This window comes from Lolium rigidum, chromosome 5 (assembly GCF_022539505.1).
Source record: "Lolium rigidum isolate FL_2022 chromosome 5, APGP_CSIRO_Lrig_0.1, whole genome shotgun sequence".
Classification (NCBI taxonomy): Eukaryota; Viridiplantae; Streptophyta; class Magnoliopsida; order Poales; family Poaceae; genus Lolium; species Lolium rigidum.
Window position 1 is genome coordinate 263,500,757 of NC_061512.1, and position 14,268 is coordinate 263,515,024.

Below are 14,268 nucleotides of genomic sequence, written 5' to 3' on the forward strand. Positions count from 1 at the left end.
ATGTTTCATATATATTTTATCCAAATTTATGTACTTTTCCAATTCCGCGGTATTCAAGAGGATGTGCCCATCTATTTCTTCTTTTCCAATTTCGCGACTTCTGATATTCCTTAATCAAAGTGAGATTTTTTCATAACAATTTCTGAGGATTGTAATGCGTTGGATTTTTTTCGAAGTATGACATACAATGCTAGTTTATTGTTTGGGCCTATTACTACAGTACTTCTTGGGGTGTAAATGGACATGATAAATTCCATGCCGAATTCTAATCCGAACCTATTTTAAGCTACCCATATCCAATTTTTAAAATCCGGCAGATAAGGTTACCTGATTCTGAAGTGGGGCCCCAGAAACAATATAGGATATGGTATACAAATATCATAAGGATGGGGATGATGTGAAAATTAATTATGATTATCCCAATATCTTGAATGGGGTAATTTAATTTTCGAGTAAACAGCCAAGGTCAATACCAGAGAGCTTGAGTTACCAAGTTCATTTGTTGAGCATGTCTAGCTCTAAATTTGTACCACCTAGACTGATGGTTGAATTATTTGGTTTATATTTATACATCTTGTCATTGGGTTTTAGCCTAAATTATGTGTTTGTATTCATAACTAATTTACTCCTGCAAGGTTGAAAGGTAAAATCCTTCACAACTATTGCAAGGTTGAAAGTCAAAAGCTAAGATGAATCTCACAGAGTTAGTCAATATTGAGTTACAAATGCATTTGGCAAGCATGTATAGCTCTAAATATTTAGCTCCGGTAGACTCATGGCTTGATTATTTAGGTTATATTTACACCATCTCGCCATGCTTGGCTTTTAGCTTAAGTTATGTCTTTATTCTCTTAACTTACTGACGGCAGCAAGGTTGAGCAAGGTTGAAAGTCGAAATACCGTATGCTAGAATTATAGTTGTCTTCCTATGTGAGTATTTGCCTAATTATTTTGTTTTTTTCCCAAGTCTGTCTCATTTCAATTCGATCAATCAATTTGGTATCGTATATACGCATTCAATCAGCAACCCACCAATATCCACTCCGATCCAACTACAAGAATATATATGGTACAAGCAGAATCAGGGCGCCCTTTCCGGACGCTTTTGTTGAACAAACTTAGCGCAAACCCTTATCATATGAGTACCAACACTGAGTACATTGCAAATCACAAAACGACTAACGACTCAAAATAAACCAATTTTATATTGCAAAAAGGAGAAGAAACATGTAATTTTAGTGGGCTTCTGTATTAGTGTATATTACATAAAGAAACTATATAATATTCCAATAGGGTAGCTCGGTGGCTTCCCAAATCAAACAATGATTTTGACAAGCCATAACCCAATGGTTAAACTCAACCTACTTTCTTCAGAAATAAGTAGCTAGTCGTAAAAGAGGAAAGAGATGGATAAATAACAAGGCGTTCAGGAGGACATCTCTGGGCATCTTTTGCTGGAACCGATTCATTATCAGTTCTGTGGGTAACATGATGTAACACAAACCATGCTTAAACCAGCGGTGCAGCCCTACAATTGCAAAGAGAGGTTCACAAATTTAGGGCATCGATAAAGAGATGAATAAGACTGAATGGAGCAAACAATAACTAGTTATGAATGGAAGTTAAGCTGCCCCGTAAATGTACCCAATTTCTTGTTCTAGTGATGAATATTTTCAAAAAAGAACACTGGAATATGTGCATGATGTCATTGTAACCTACCCAGTTGCCTTATCCGGAAATTAACCATGTTAACCTTGGATGTACAACATTATGTATAGGTAAGCCATATGGGACACCATTTGAATGTAAGGCTGTAGATAACCATTTCAGAAAGTACAATCTACACAAGAAGTGCTGCAAAATAAAAGGTAATGCTGATTTTAGAGTCAAGAACTGACTGTAGCTGAATTGTGTAAAACAAGAGTTAAAATCAGCTTTGAGCTTGTAATTCTCGTGTAGGATCATCTGACTAGATGGAATGGGTAGTCAAGGCAATGTTCATGGTTCCCAATATAAATATTTCACCCAGGTGAATAACCCCATGAATCTAGAACACTCCTTTGACACTAATGGAACTGGTGACTGCCAAACAAAGATTAAGTCACCGAGTTCTATCTGTAGACTACCTGGGAACCTTATCACAGACGGCTCCAAGACTAACTCTGTTTAGAAAATAAGTGCTGAAGATGGCCTTTTCCTTTCTCATCACTAAATATTCATGGCTTATTTCTTACCACTACTCATGAATTATAATAGACCGTGATCATGATATCTTGCCACGAGAAAGTAAGTTAGTCCAAGCTTGTCTTACGAGTAATATGGGGGATATAAACATAAGTTTGTTTCAAGACTGACAGCACTCTCATGTGTCCATAACTCTGACCATACGCACGAGCATGACCATCTCACCTGCTAACATCATGCCTGCAGCTCCATAGCTCACTTCTCGACGAACGCTTCGACCGTCTTCAACCACCGGAGCATCTCCATCTTCTCCTTGTTTGCCACATATTCATGCAAGAACTCGGCGAGCTCAGCGTCCACCTCCCTCTCCTGCAGGAACTTCTTCACCGCCTCCCTCTCCGCAGGCTCCAGCTTCCTGCACCAAGAAGCCACAGCACACAAAACTCAGATACCGCAGGAACCAACCGAAGTTACAAGGCAAGAAAAAACTGAAGAATTGGTCCGTACGCGAAGTCACGCCCACCGCGGTCGCCGGCGGCAGCGCCGGCGCCTCTTAGGGTGAGCACGTGGCGGATGGTGAGGTCGTCGGGCCAGGCGGAGCAGATGAACCCCAGGACGCGGTCGGCGCGGGCGACCTCGACGATGAGGCTGAGGTGGAGGCGCGGGCCCCGCTCGAGCGCCTCGACCCGGTGGAAGAGGGACGCGTCCGGGCCAGGCTCCGCGGCGCCGTCGAACAGCGTGGCGTCGATCTTGATCTGCTCGGTCGGGCCGTGGGCCGCGCGCAGGCGCACCCACTGCTCCCCCGGGCGGTCCTCCACCGCGAACGACTTGAAGCTGGTCGGCGGCTGCGTGATGACGGCGGGGTAGATGAGGATCATCGCGCGCGGCAGATTGGACGGTTGAACGAGAAAGTGGAGGGAGAGGATTGGGGTGGTACCCGGTAGGGTGGGCGGCGGTCGGAGATGTAGGAGATCTCGGTGCGCAGGAGGCGGAGTAGGCGGTCGTCGAATGGGGAGCGCAGGGGCGCGACGGCGGTGGCGGTGGCAGTGGAGGAGGAGAAGGCCGGGAGCCCGGGCGGTGCTGCGGGGGCGAGGGAGAGGGCGCGGCGGAGGAGGGCCCGCGCCATGTGGTCGAGGTTTCTGCTTCCGCCGCGCGCGGCGGGTGAGGATCCGGTGGGGATTACCGGCGACCGGCGGCGGCTGGAGCTTGTCTGTGTGAAACCCCAAGGGATGCTGGGCCTTGCAGTTTGTGCTGTGGGCTGAGACGTGAGTAATGGTTGCCTATACGTGCTGGGCTTTTCATGCAGGGAAGAACGTAGTACCTACACCTACTACAATTTGCACGCAAATCGCCACCAACTCTCGCGTCTTACCGTGCAGCTAAAGCTTCGAGTAACCATCCACTTCCTTCGACCTATATTACTTGCCACTAGTATGGATATACCAAGAACTAAAATATATCAGCATTAGTATATCAACTAATATGAATTAGAGGGATTAACAAAAAACTTCGAAGTTTGTACAATCAGTCGATCATGGCAGAAATGAGCACAGCAGAAACGATCAATACATGCGTAAGGGAGAGAAGATGGTGCGTGGGAGATGTACAGCGAAGTAGCTAGCCCAGCACCGCGCAGCACAGCATCAAGGTACATCCGGCCTCTTATATATTCACCAGGCTAGCTACACGAGAACCGAGAGGATAGTCGCGATGGTGGCGGCGAGGACGAGCAGCTGCTCGAGCCTCGCGGCGCCGCCGGGGCGAGGATGCAGCGCGTCCCTGTCGTTGATAGCCATGACCCTCCTGTACACGCCGTGAAGAGCCACGAGGAACGTGACGAGCGTAGGTAGCAGGGTAAGCACGCCGCGGAGCGACGTCGAAGGTTCGGCGAGGTAGTCGGCGAGTGCCGTCGTGGCCATGGACAGCAGGGCTATAGCGCGCTCCAGGTCTTCATCCATGTGCGCGTTTAGAACTTAGCTTGAGGGGAGGTATTTCTTTGCATGGGCGAGTGTTTATATAGGGTCCGGAAAGTGCACTTGAGCTTTGGGGACGTGAAAAGTTGAGCACTGTCGTATGTTCCCATGAATCCAACAATCTCCCTCTTAATCAGCTGGATGCTAAAGTAACATAGATCCAGTACCAAATAAAAGATAGTTAAAAACTTGCAAGAATATCTACTATATAACTGAGCTATTTTCGGATTTAATCTGTACTTCTTTTGCCACTGTATTTTAAACATTATTTTTCCCACGGGCATATAATTTGAAATCTGAACATGGTCTTAATTCTTTTTGTCTTAAAAATTGCAGAATCAAAATGTGATCTTTTGAACAGATAGCTTCTGAACCTTTTAGAATCTAATCTTCATATTTTTAACATACCACATTTTTTGTTTCTAGCTTTTTAATTAATTTGGCAGAGAGTTCACTAGTTTTCCTATCTGTATAAATATTGAATTGATGCACCAGATAACTTAACCAAAATTTCAAACCGATGAGAATATAATTCAACGAAAACTCACCTGGAAAAATTTCATTCAAGGTTCAAAATTGTCCATATGAAAATAATCTATCAGGGTAAATGATATTGTTTATTTTTCTTCTGTTTTGAACTTTTGATTGTGGGAGCCAGTATATAGAGGTTTTTAACTTAAAGTTAGAAATAGATATTTGTTAGCCGCATGGTAAATAGAAAAAAACATTTATTTAGTTACATGGCATGCGCTTTGTTTCACACATGAATCGCATAGAGAAACCCGGGTGCCCGGATACGTACGTGCATAGGTAGGTACGTACACAAAACTGCCAGCTCTTGTCCCACTAGATCATCATACGTGTTTAATTAACCTCTCGACGAGGCCGCCCAAGAGTTCTCTGTTTCTCCCCGGATCCCCTTGTCCTCTCCGGATTTGTAATCACTGTGTTGGGCTGAGGTACCTATGTATAGTGATAATCGCCTATATATTCTCATTTTTTCCAAGGATTACCTTGTTATTGTACTTATCATATATAGTATTGGTTCAACGTCTTTACAAGGTGGAAGTTAATTAATTCCAAGGATGAATGACTTGATCATGAATTAGTATTATTGATGGCCATTTGATTGTGCAACACAAAGTAGTTGTACGTATGGTTCCTATGCACCGCCCTCCAGTGTACCTAAGCTTCCCGAGCAATGCCCCCCATGAGCTTTGCAGATCGGCAATGCGAAACGTCACCACTCATCAGCTTGTGGAGGCTGCAGTATAAAAGATCCGATCAGCCGCCAGTAGCAGGAGATCCTCGGCGGGGAACAGCCGCGTCCGCCGTCCGGGGCGCGCGCGGGACAGGAGCGAGCCCAGCCCTGGCGCGCGTATTTCCTCGCCCAAACCAGCAGCTAAACTTTGCCTTAGTTTCGTTTTCGCGAGACTTCGCAGGACGACGCCGCGCTGCAACCCTATCCAGGCGCGCGGGTCAAGCTAGCGTGCCGCATTGGCCGCCTCTATGGTATCGCGCGCGGCCGCCGCGATGCAGAAGGAGGGGAAAGGGTCTGGCCTGGGTTTGGCCCGCCATGACCACTCGGCCATGAGGATACCGTCCACGGCCACGAAGCTCAGCACTACATATCATCTCGGCCGTATGTATGCCGAGAGCGCCCTCAACCACCCGCACGATATGACCTTAATCTTGACTGAAGATTATGTTGTGGAAGGTCAGCTTCCATTCGGAGGCCCTACTCTATCATGCGCGCTGCGACGCACTGGCTAGGAAAAGGGGAGGGATAACAAGGCTGGAAGAGCTTATATATAGCTCGCTACTCAGCTTGCTGATCGATGTGGCCACAACTCTACTCGTGTCACGAGAGAGGGAAAGCTAGCTACCTAGGGACGTCGAATGCCAAATGCATACCCACGTACGGCACAACATTGAATTCATCGAACCATCCGGTCACGCCAGACTAATTAGGACGTTTTCTCTTGGCAGAACATGCATCCTAGCTTGATGCATATGGCTTCGGCCAGCCCGATCGATCTAAAGCAACGATTACGTTCTTCGTGTACCCCGTCCAGTAGGTTGGGTATTCCAAGACCACATCTTTGTACTTACATGCATGGTGGAGCATAGATTTTCTTCCTCGTCCTCGGTTCCATCCCTGTTCGATCGGCACCTCGCGCCGGCCATGCATATCTTATGTTCACGCGCAACATATATTAAACCTTCCTGATAGATTAATTTCATTCGCGGCTGTATAAGAGCATCTTCAGCCGTATCCTCCAAAGCGTCTCCTAAACGGCGCCGGATCGATCATTTGGGGACGTGTTTTGTTCGTGCCGTGTTTAGGGGACGTCGGTCCCAGTCACGTCCCCCAAACATCGCCCTCAAACTTTTTTAAACATTAAAATACTTTTTTTGCATTTTTATTTCAATAGAGAGAAGAAACATTCCACAAATTAATACGGAACATGGTTTGCACGAACTAAGACATAGTTTGGAACATTGTTTCCACAAACTAATACATAGTTTGAACCATGGTTGACACAAATTAAAAGATTGGAAAATGAGGAAACCTAACTAGTGTTGGCATCGCAGGTTTCGTGTGTTCGCTGCCAAGAAAGAACACTCCCAGGCACTCACAGGCACCCAAACTGGAAAATCCAGCTGATGATGATAGCCATGTTGGTCCTTTCGAGGAAGAACATCCAAAAACATGCGTGCCTATTTTCGCTACGAAGAAACAACACTCAATCGTCCTCCTGATCGGTGTCGCCGTGGTAGTGCCGGCGGCAGCGCATCTGGTCGAACACCTTGACGCTCATATCCCCCTCGCCAAGGTAGGAGAATGTGAGCACGCAGCCGGCTTTGAGGTCGTGGTAGCGCGCGAACTTCTCCCAGCCGGTGTGGAGGTACATCTTGCCGCGCCAGTCGAAGAGCACTTCCACCGCCCACCGGCAGCAGTCGCAGGTAGCCTCCTGCAGATGCAACGAGGTCTGCTCGTTGCCGGCGACGAAGTCGGTGAACTTGTCCGGCAACCTCTAGAGGCCGAGTGGGTCGCCCTTGAGGATGACGACGAACTCGAACAACACCTCCTGCTCCTCCTCCCGCAGGTCTGACGACGAAGACGACGGCGTCGCAAGCGACGGCGAGCGTGCAGCTCAGCCGCGGCCGCGACCACGACCATGGCCACGACCTCGACCTCTCCATCTTCCTCTACGAACCATGGCGTCAACTCTTGGAGATGATGGTGTCCAGGGTTGGGGAGTGAGGCCCTAGGGTTTGTGTGTGAGAGACGATGAGAGAGCACCCCTTTTTATAGGCCGGAGGGAGGCGGGGCAACGGTGGAGCTCATTAACGCCGGCACGCACAGCTAGGCGCGACGCTTCGATGCGTCTCTGCGGGAACTGCACCGTCGTTGCGCGCCAATAACTTCCGTCGCGACGTAGACGACGGTTAGGTTAAACTTCAATGTGCCGCTGACGCGTTGGTCCCGCCACTCCTCGCCTCGCTTTTCGTTGTGTTCAGGGTGTCCCGAGCGTCCCCTGTGTAGCGGAGACGAGCTCGGGGTGCCGAACACCGTATTAGATTGCGCCGGACAAAAAAAGTCTTTAGAGCATGCGGCTGAAAACATTTTTTTTTGTCTAGCTCGTTCGAAATTTCTTTGAGGAACGCGACTGGAGATGCTCTAATGTCCTTGGGGAGTGGACTGAAAATATATCCCATGCGGCCAGCCTCTTTGTAAAATAAAATGTCGCCCGCCCATCACCGCCACCGGCCTTTACTCATCACCGCTCCACAAAATGTGGTTCTGCTCATTACTAGAGGTGATCATGACTATTATAACTAGATGATACCCCGCGCATTGCGGCGGGATATATTGTTAAAATATTGCTTCATTATGTAATGAATCCCTCCCAAGTAATCATAAAAAATATAAGATAAATAATTTATAATTATGATTGCTCGTACAAAGAAAATTTGTGATTGTTTTCATAGAAACCGAAAACTCATTAGTTCAAGACTTGCCAAATGATATACATGCCCGTATAAAATGAAGGTCTTATACATCTATAGGAGAAAAAAATAGGCAGTGAATAAATAAAACTCAAAATGGACCTCACGCACATCCATTGATTGGGCATTTCCATGAGGGTGTGCTGCTTTGCATGCAGAACTGTGTTGAGGGAAAACAGAATAACATCATTATAGATTGTTACCCCGACCATCTCTTTTCTTGGCATTCAGGTGTAATCAGTTGAACAACTACTGATTCCAACAGAATCGAGCACTGAATTTTTTGAAATTCCAAGTACTTATGCAATAAAAAGATTTAGAAATTAATCATGTGCAACAAAGCCTCAACTTGTATCATCTAGTTGATATGAGTCTGCAACCGTCCGGCTAGCTCCACAATCCAATCTGATATTGGTAGAAGGAGAACCGCATAGAAATCTGATAAGGACTTAAAGATAATGAGTAGGCAATTAATAAGTTCACGCTGAGAGACCTGGTGCAATCGGTTTGGCCCATTAGTATCTGTAGACGGAGCTGGTGACTTCCACTAACAAACACATACTGTTGGAGAGAAAGATCCCACTGATTATATTACATATAAATCAGAATGTGAGGACTAAGAACATCAGTATAGGTGAGGGGCCATCAAAATTCTGCTATCAAATTGTGATATTCATTCAGATGACATGTTGCAAATTCGAACTGAATCCCAGAGAAGATGACGACTTGAAGATGTGTTCAATAAAACATGATTAAGACCCAATATAATTTATATAATCCTGCAGAAAAGGTAGGAAAACCAGTTACCACCATGGAGGATAGCAATCTCCTTCCACAACTGCTGCATGACATGGTCGATAAAATATAGTATGTAGCAAATCACTCGAAGCAGACCCAAACATAATACAACCACATCATGCATCTCTCGGACCCGAAAGGAACAAATTTTCTCATCCGGATAGTCAGTTTCTCTCATCACTCGAAGTAGAAAACGTTATAGACGGCTGTCCTCATTGCAGCCGAATATATGTCAAGGAAATCATCGACGCGGCGGTGCTTCTCCTCCTGATCACCATGGAGAACCTTAATCTGCAACGCAAGGTAGCTGATTCGATTGATTAGTGGATGTATAGGGCGGTGCGGGAGACAACATGCTGCCTTGGAACCGAGGATGAGAATACGACGATGGCATCCATGAGGGAAGTGGAGGGCCTGCAACTGCAAAGGGTGTGAGGCGAGGATGGGAAGGGGAATCATTTTTCTAGGAAGGGAAGATGAATCACTGGACGATTAATATGGTGCAGATGCGGCAATGCAGAGGGAGTGGAGAGGACATGATGGTTGGTCTTTTATGCCTAACTAAAGAAAGATGTGGGAGATCAAGGCGTGATTAATGGTTTGCACTAAACCACTGGCCGGCAGTCCCTGTAGTAAATAGAACGGGCAAAGGCAATATATATGGGATTCTCGTCAAGGGAAGAGAAAGGGATTTTATGCTGAATTCGCTTAAGAATATGACGTGCAAAACATAATTAGATGGTAGAAAAAGCTGAGATGGTGGGACCGCTGAGGTGGCATAGCTGCATGTTGAGAGAAATATGTTAGTGGAGATGAACTATTTAGTTATACTAGAAAATACCCCGCGCGTTGCTGCGGAAATTCATAGTATTTTTCTGTTATGTGTTAATTAAAACTCATGTGGAATTATGTTGTTAGATAATAATCATAAATTGTATACATGAGGATAATAAAAAGGCTGAAGTATACATACATCACTAATAAAAAATCTATGCATTCGGTGGGAAGATACATTTCATAAAGAAAATCACATAAAATAGTGCTAGATCATAAATAAAAATATGAATAATCCGTTTGCTTACAAAGGTGAGATAAAGCAACAATAGGCTGAATAACAAAGCATAAAAAACAGGAGACCTAAAATAATGTATGGCAGAATTAATTGCTTGCAATGTTCACGGCTGAAATGTAAACAGTGGTGGGACTGTAATGTTTTTTTCTCAAAGAAGAAAAGAGGACCCTATTTGTCTGGCTAAAGGATGCGTTAACCTTTCCATGTCTCTGTTATGATAGATGCCAATACATTATGACTAACATCCATGGAGAAACGGCATTGCTGCGGTGACTTCTCATGTTTAAAAGATAGTTTTGTATAAATGCTGAAGTAGAAGAGAAAATAACGCCAACATGAAATTATTTTTTACGACAAATTATGTCACACTGATTTCTTGCTGAAGGAAGTTGCGCTCTTATAATTAAAGCATGCATACTGTGCGCAGGCGTGTCAAATACTTCAGCAAATGTTAGTCCAGAGGCTTTACTTGGCCAATAGAGTGCAAATAAAGGTTGTCTGAAGCAAAGCGTGGCTTTCAAAAACCAACACCGGTGTATTCATCATAGGACAAACTCATGACGCCAGAGAATATGAACTCTCTGATGGCTGCTTAATTACGGATCTAACCAACCAATGAAACCCAAATTAGCCAAACACACGGCATATTCTGGAAGAAAAAAATCACAAAGAAAGTCATATCGTGGATATCTTCTTTGCGGAACTCGCTGGACCACGTCAAAATCCAAACCTCGTTGTAGTCCTGCGACACGACAAATCGGGATCTGTGAGCAAATGATATAACTGCATGGGAAATAGTTTCATGCTTCCAGCCAGCCACAAACGCTTGAGAGCTGTTGCAGACTGCTCGGAACCTCAGCAGGAGGAGAAAATATATGGCTCCCTCATTCTTGAGTGTTCTAGCTCTCCGGCTCCTAGTCCTCTGGATCAGCCACCATGGCCATCATCGATGGCCGTTTGTTTGGGTCACTGGACTATATGAGGAGATAGATAGACAGAGAGATGCCATGTTTATATAAGGAAGCATAGGAATAGGAAGAGATGGGCCGATGAGTAACAACACTAAGTGGATAATAGAGAACGAGCATTAACGTTTGAAGCGATATAGAAGAAGTAACGGGCGAAGACACAAGACAGAGGATGGAATTGAAGCGCACTGGGAAAAATAAAGGAACAGGGCCATTGGATGACGTGGGTATCTTATTTAGAGATGGATGATGTGAAGACATGTATGATGTGGCAGCTTAGGATTGCTTAGTGATGCTTGATGATGTGGACAGCTTGCATGTTGAGAGAAATACTTTTAGTGGGTTCCTCAAATTTAGATATTATAGATAAGATAAGATACCATGCGGCGAACAAACCTTTGAGGTGCATATGTTTTATTTTGATATCCCCTCTAAATAGAAAATCTGAATTAACGTTAACCGGAAACAAAGTGGGTTACTTGGTTACGCATGGGTCAGGTATTACATCTCTAGCACAGCCCCTATTTTTCGGAACAAACCAAGTGAGTTTAGTCTCCCGAAAAACAAATTACGAGTGGATTTAGCCACGGCAAAGAACACCGAAAACGCGAACCAAAAACGCTGAAATTAAACATCGCGGGAAATCGAAACTCGCGATTGCACTCGATTTTATCCGATCAAGCTGAATTCATTTATAACTTACAATAATAGGGGTAAAATACATGCATCTTCGACCTACATTCTATACTAGGGACCTATTAGACTAGATTTAGTCCCCGGAGTGACTATACTGTCACCGGGGCGCTTAATGTCGCCGGCGGAGGGTTTTGGGTCGCTGGTTCTTCCTAGGCGACGATGAGCGCCGCCACCTCGTTGGCCTCCGCCTCGGAGGTGCTCCCGCAGGCTAGAGGCGGCCCGTCGGTGTCGTCGGCGTCGCCGCGCGGGGGCGGCGCCGACAGCGATGGGCTGCACGCGCCGGCAGCGGGGGCGCCTCCGCTTCTCCTTCCGCAGCCGCCTCCTCGCGCGCTTGACGGCGCGCCATTAGTTCCGGCCACTTCCGGCCGGCCCGCTTCCATGCACCGTCGGAGCACGACCATCCGGCGCGCTCCGGCTTCGCCCGTACACCCGGCGGACGCTGAGTTGATCTTCTGCCGCCGATTCGGCCACCTCTCCTACCCATGCGTCTTGCACGCCCCATTTCGGACGGAGGGGTGGTGGCCGAAGCGGTGGAGCGGTGTCGGAGGGGCCGGAATCACTCGCCGGAGCGGAGGCAGGCGGCGGCGGCGGGAGCGAAAGCGGCGGAGGGGAGTAGGGTTTACGAACCGAACTCCCCTCCACGGCCCCTTTTAATATATGGCGTCCGCTCGATTTATTGGGTGCCCGAACTCGTTTTACGGGCCAGGCCGCGAGTTCGGGCTCTGTTCTGGCCCATCTCCGAACCGAACCCCTAAACTCGTCAGACTTTTTCAGTTCCGGCCGCGAGTTCGGGCTCTGTTAGAGATGCTCTTACGAAGGTGAATTTACCAAATGTGGAGGATAGGTAATTTCACTACCCAAAAAAAATGTTTTTGCTGAGTATCGAGGTGTGAGTAGTTCATTCAGTTCTTAGGAATGGAGAAACCCTACCACATATATGAATTAAATAATAATTATTGTGTCTTCTCTTATATGAGTGTGTAGTAACTTTTTCCAATGGTATTATGTGAACGTTTTTTTTGAGAAACATAGTACAAACGCAGCTGCTCACATACACGCGCGTACACTCATCCCTATGAACGCACACACGCACACTCTATCCCTATGAGCACCTCCGAAAAACTTAGCCGGCAGATTGGATCTTGAAATTGACGAAGTCACCACAGGCAGGCGCCTCGCTATCGACGGAAACGTCGCCTCCCATTGAATGAATATTCCGCCTTTATAAAACACATAGATGTCAAACGTAAGGTGTAAACTCTGGTGGGCTGGGGATAGAACCATTCTCTATTATGTGAATGAATGTCGACCGCTCAATACTTTACCCTTTGGGACACTAGGGGAAGTTATGTTGTGTGTATTCATATATGTAATTACGGGGATACCCTTAATAACTAGACCCTTCAGCTAGCTTGTGAAGAAGGACTAGTGGTGGTTATGGGATGTGTGGTGCATATGCTGTATGGTCACCTCCATGTATGATCACGACCGTGCACACAAATATAACCAATACATCTTATTTACAATCTACAAATTCTAGTGGCAAATTGATACCTTTCATCCGGATTATGGATTGTGGTATGGTAAACTTTTTTCCTAGAAGATCTAGATTTAATCGAACCTTGAAAAATACTACTAAATGGTGTAAATGAAGGAAACATCTACAAGACTTTGCTAGTGTATCTTATTTTCGGTTTACCGGACCTATCTAGTTAGTTAACAGTAAAACTGAACCACCTACGGCTAACCACAACAATTTCGCGTTTTGAACCGTCCGATTAGGCTGCTGGACGTTCAAGATCATCTCATCATTCCCGCGGTGCCGGTGACCTCGCTGGCTCCGTGGAATCGTTCCGAACGGGCCAACTAGCGTTGCTGGGCTGCTACTCCGCTGACCGACTAGAAATGTTGTGGTTAATTGGGCCGAGTAAGCCTCTTACGCTTCGAGGCCTCCTTTTTTATCTGTGTCGCCGGCCTCGCATCTGGAAAAAGTCGAAACGACGAGGTCTGGCTCATTCGGGAGCCCCTATACAACGCTTTAAGCGGGGATTTTGTTCGCGCCCGCTTAAGGAATCCGGGAAGAATCAGGTGTCCCTAACTAAGATGGGCTCGGCCCATATTACGTGTAAGTGCATATCTATACTATACGAAACCAATCACGCGGTAAAGTTTCGCTCGTTCTTTTCTTCTTTGGTTTAGATTTTGAAAATGTTGAAATTTAAAAATTGACTAAATTCGAAAAACTTTAATACGAAAATTGTTCAAACTTAAAAATGTTTAGATTAAAATTTGTTCAAATTAAAAAATGTTCAAAATTAAAAAATGTTCAAAATTAAAAATGTTTAATTAAAGAATTATTCAAATTAAAAAAGAAAAAAATCTAATAAATGTTCAAACTCGAAAAATGTTCAAGCATAAAAGTTGTTCAGATTAATAAATGTTCAAATTTTTAAAAAATCAAATTCGAAAACAGTTCAAATAAAAAAGACTACAAACTTGAAAAACTGTTCAAAAATCGAAAAAGTTCGAAATTTTAAAAATTTAGGAAAACCGCTCGATAAAA

General features: G+C 45.4%; 1 protein-coding gene across 1 annotated transcript; it reads right to left on the reverse strand.

The window, feature by feature from the left end:
- Positions 1-1,179: 1,179 nt before the first annotated feature.
- Positions 1,180-3,310, reverse strand: LOC124655138 (uncharacterized protein At2g39795, mitochondrial-like). Its single transcript, XM_047194094.1, has 4 exons — positions 3,122-3,310; positions 2,692-3,029; positions 2,410-2,599; positions 1,180-1,528 (listed from the first exon to the last, which is right to left on the reverse strand). Exons 1-3 carry the CDS (start codon positions 3,308-3,310, stop codon positions 2,440-2,442), a joined length of 687 nt encoding a protein of 228 aa, XP_047050050.1. The 3' UTR covers positions 1,180-1,528; positions 2,410-2,439.
- Positions 3,311-14,268: the final 10,958 nt, after the last annotated feature.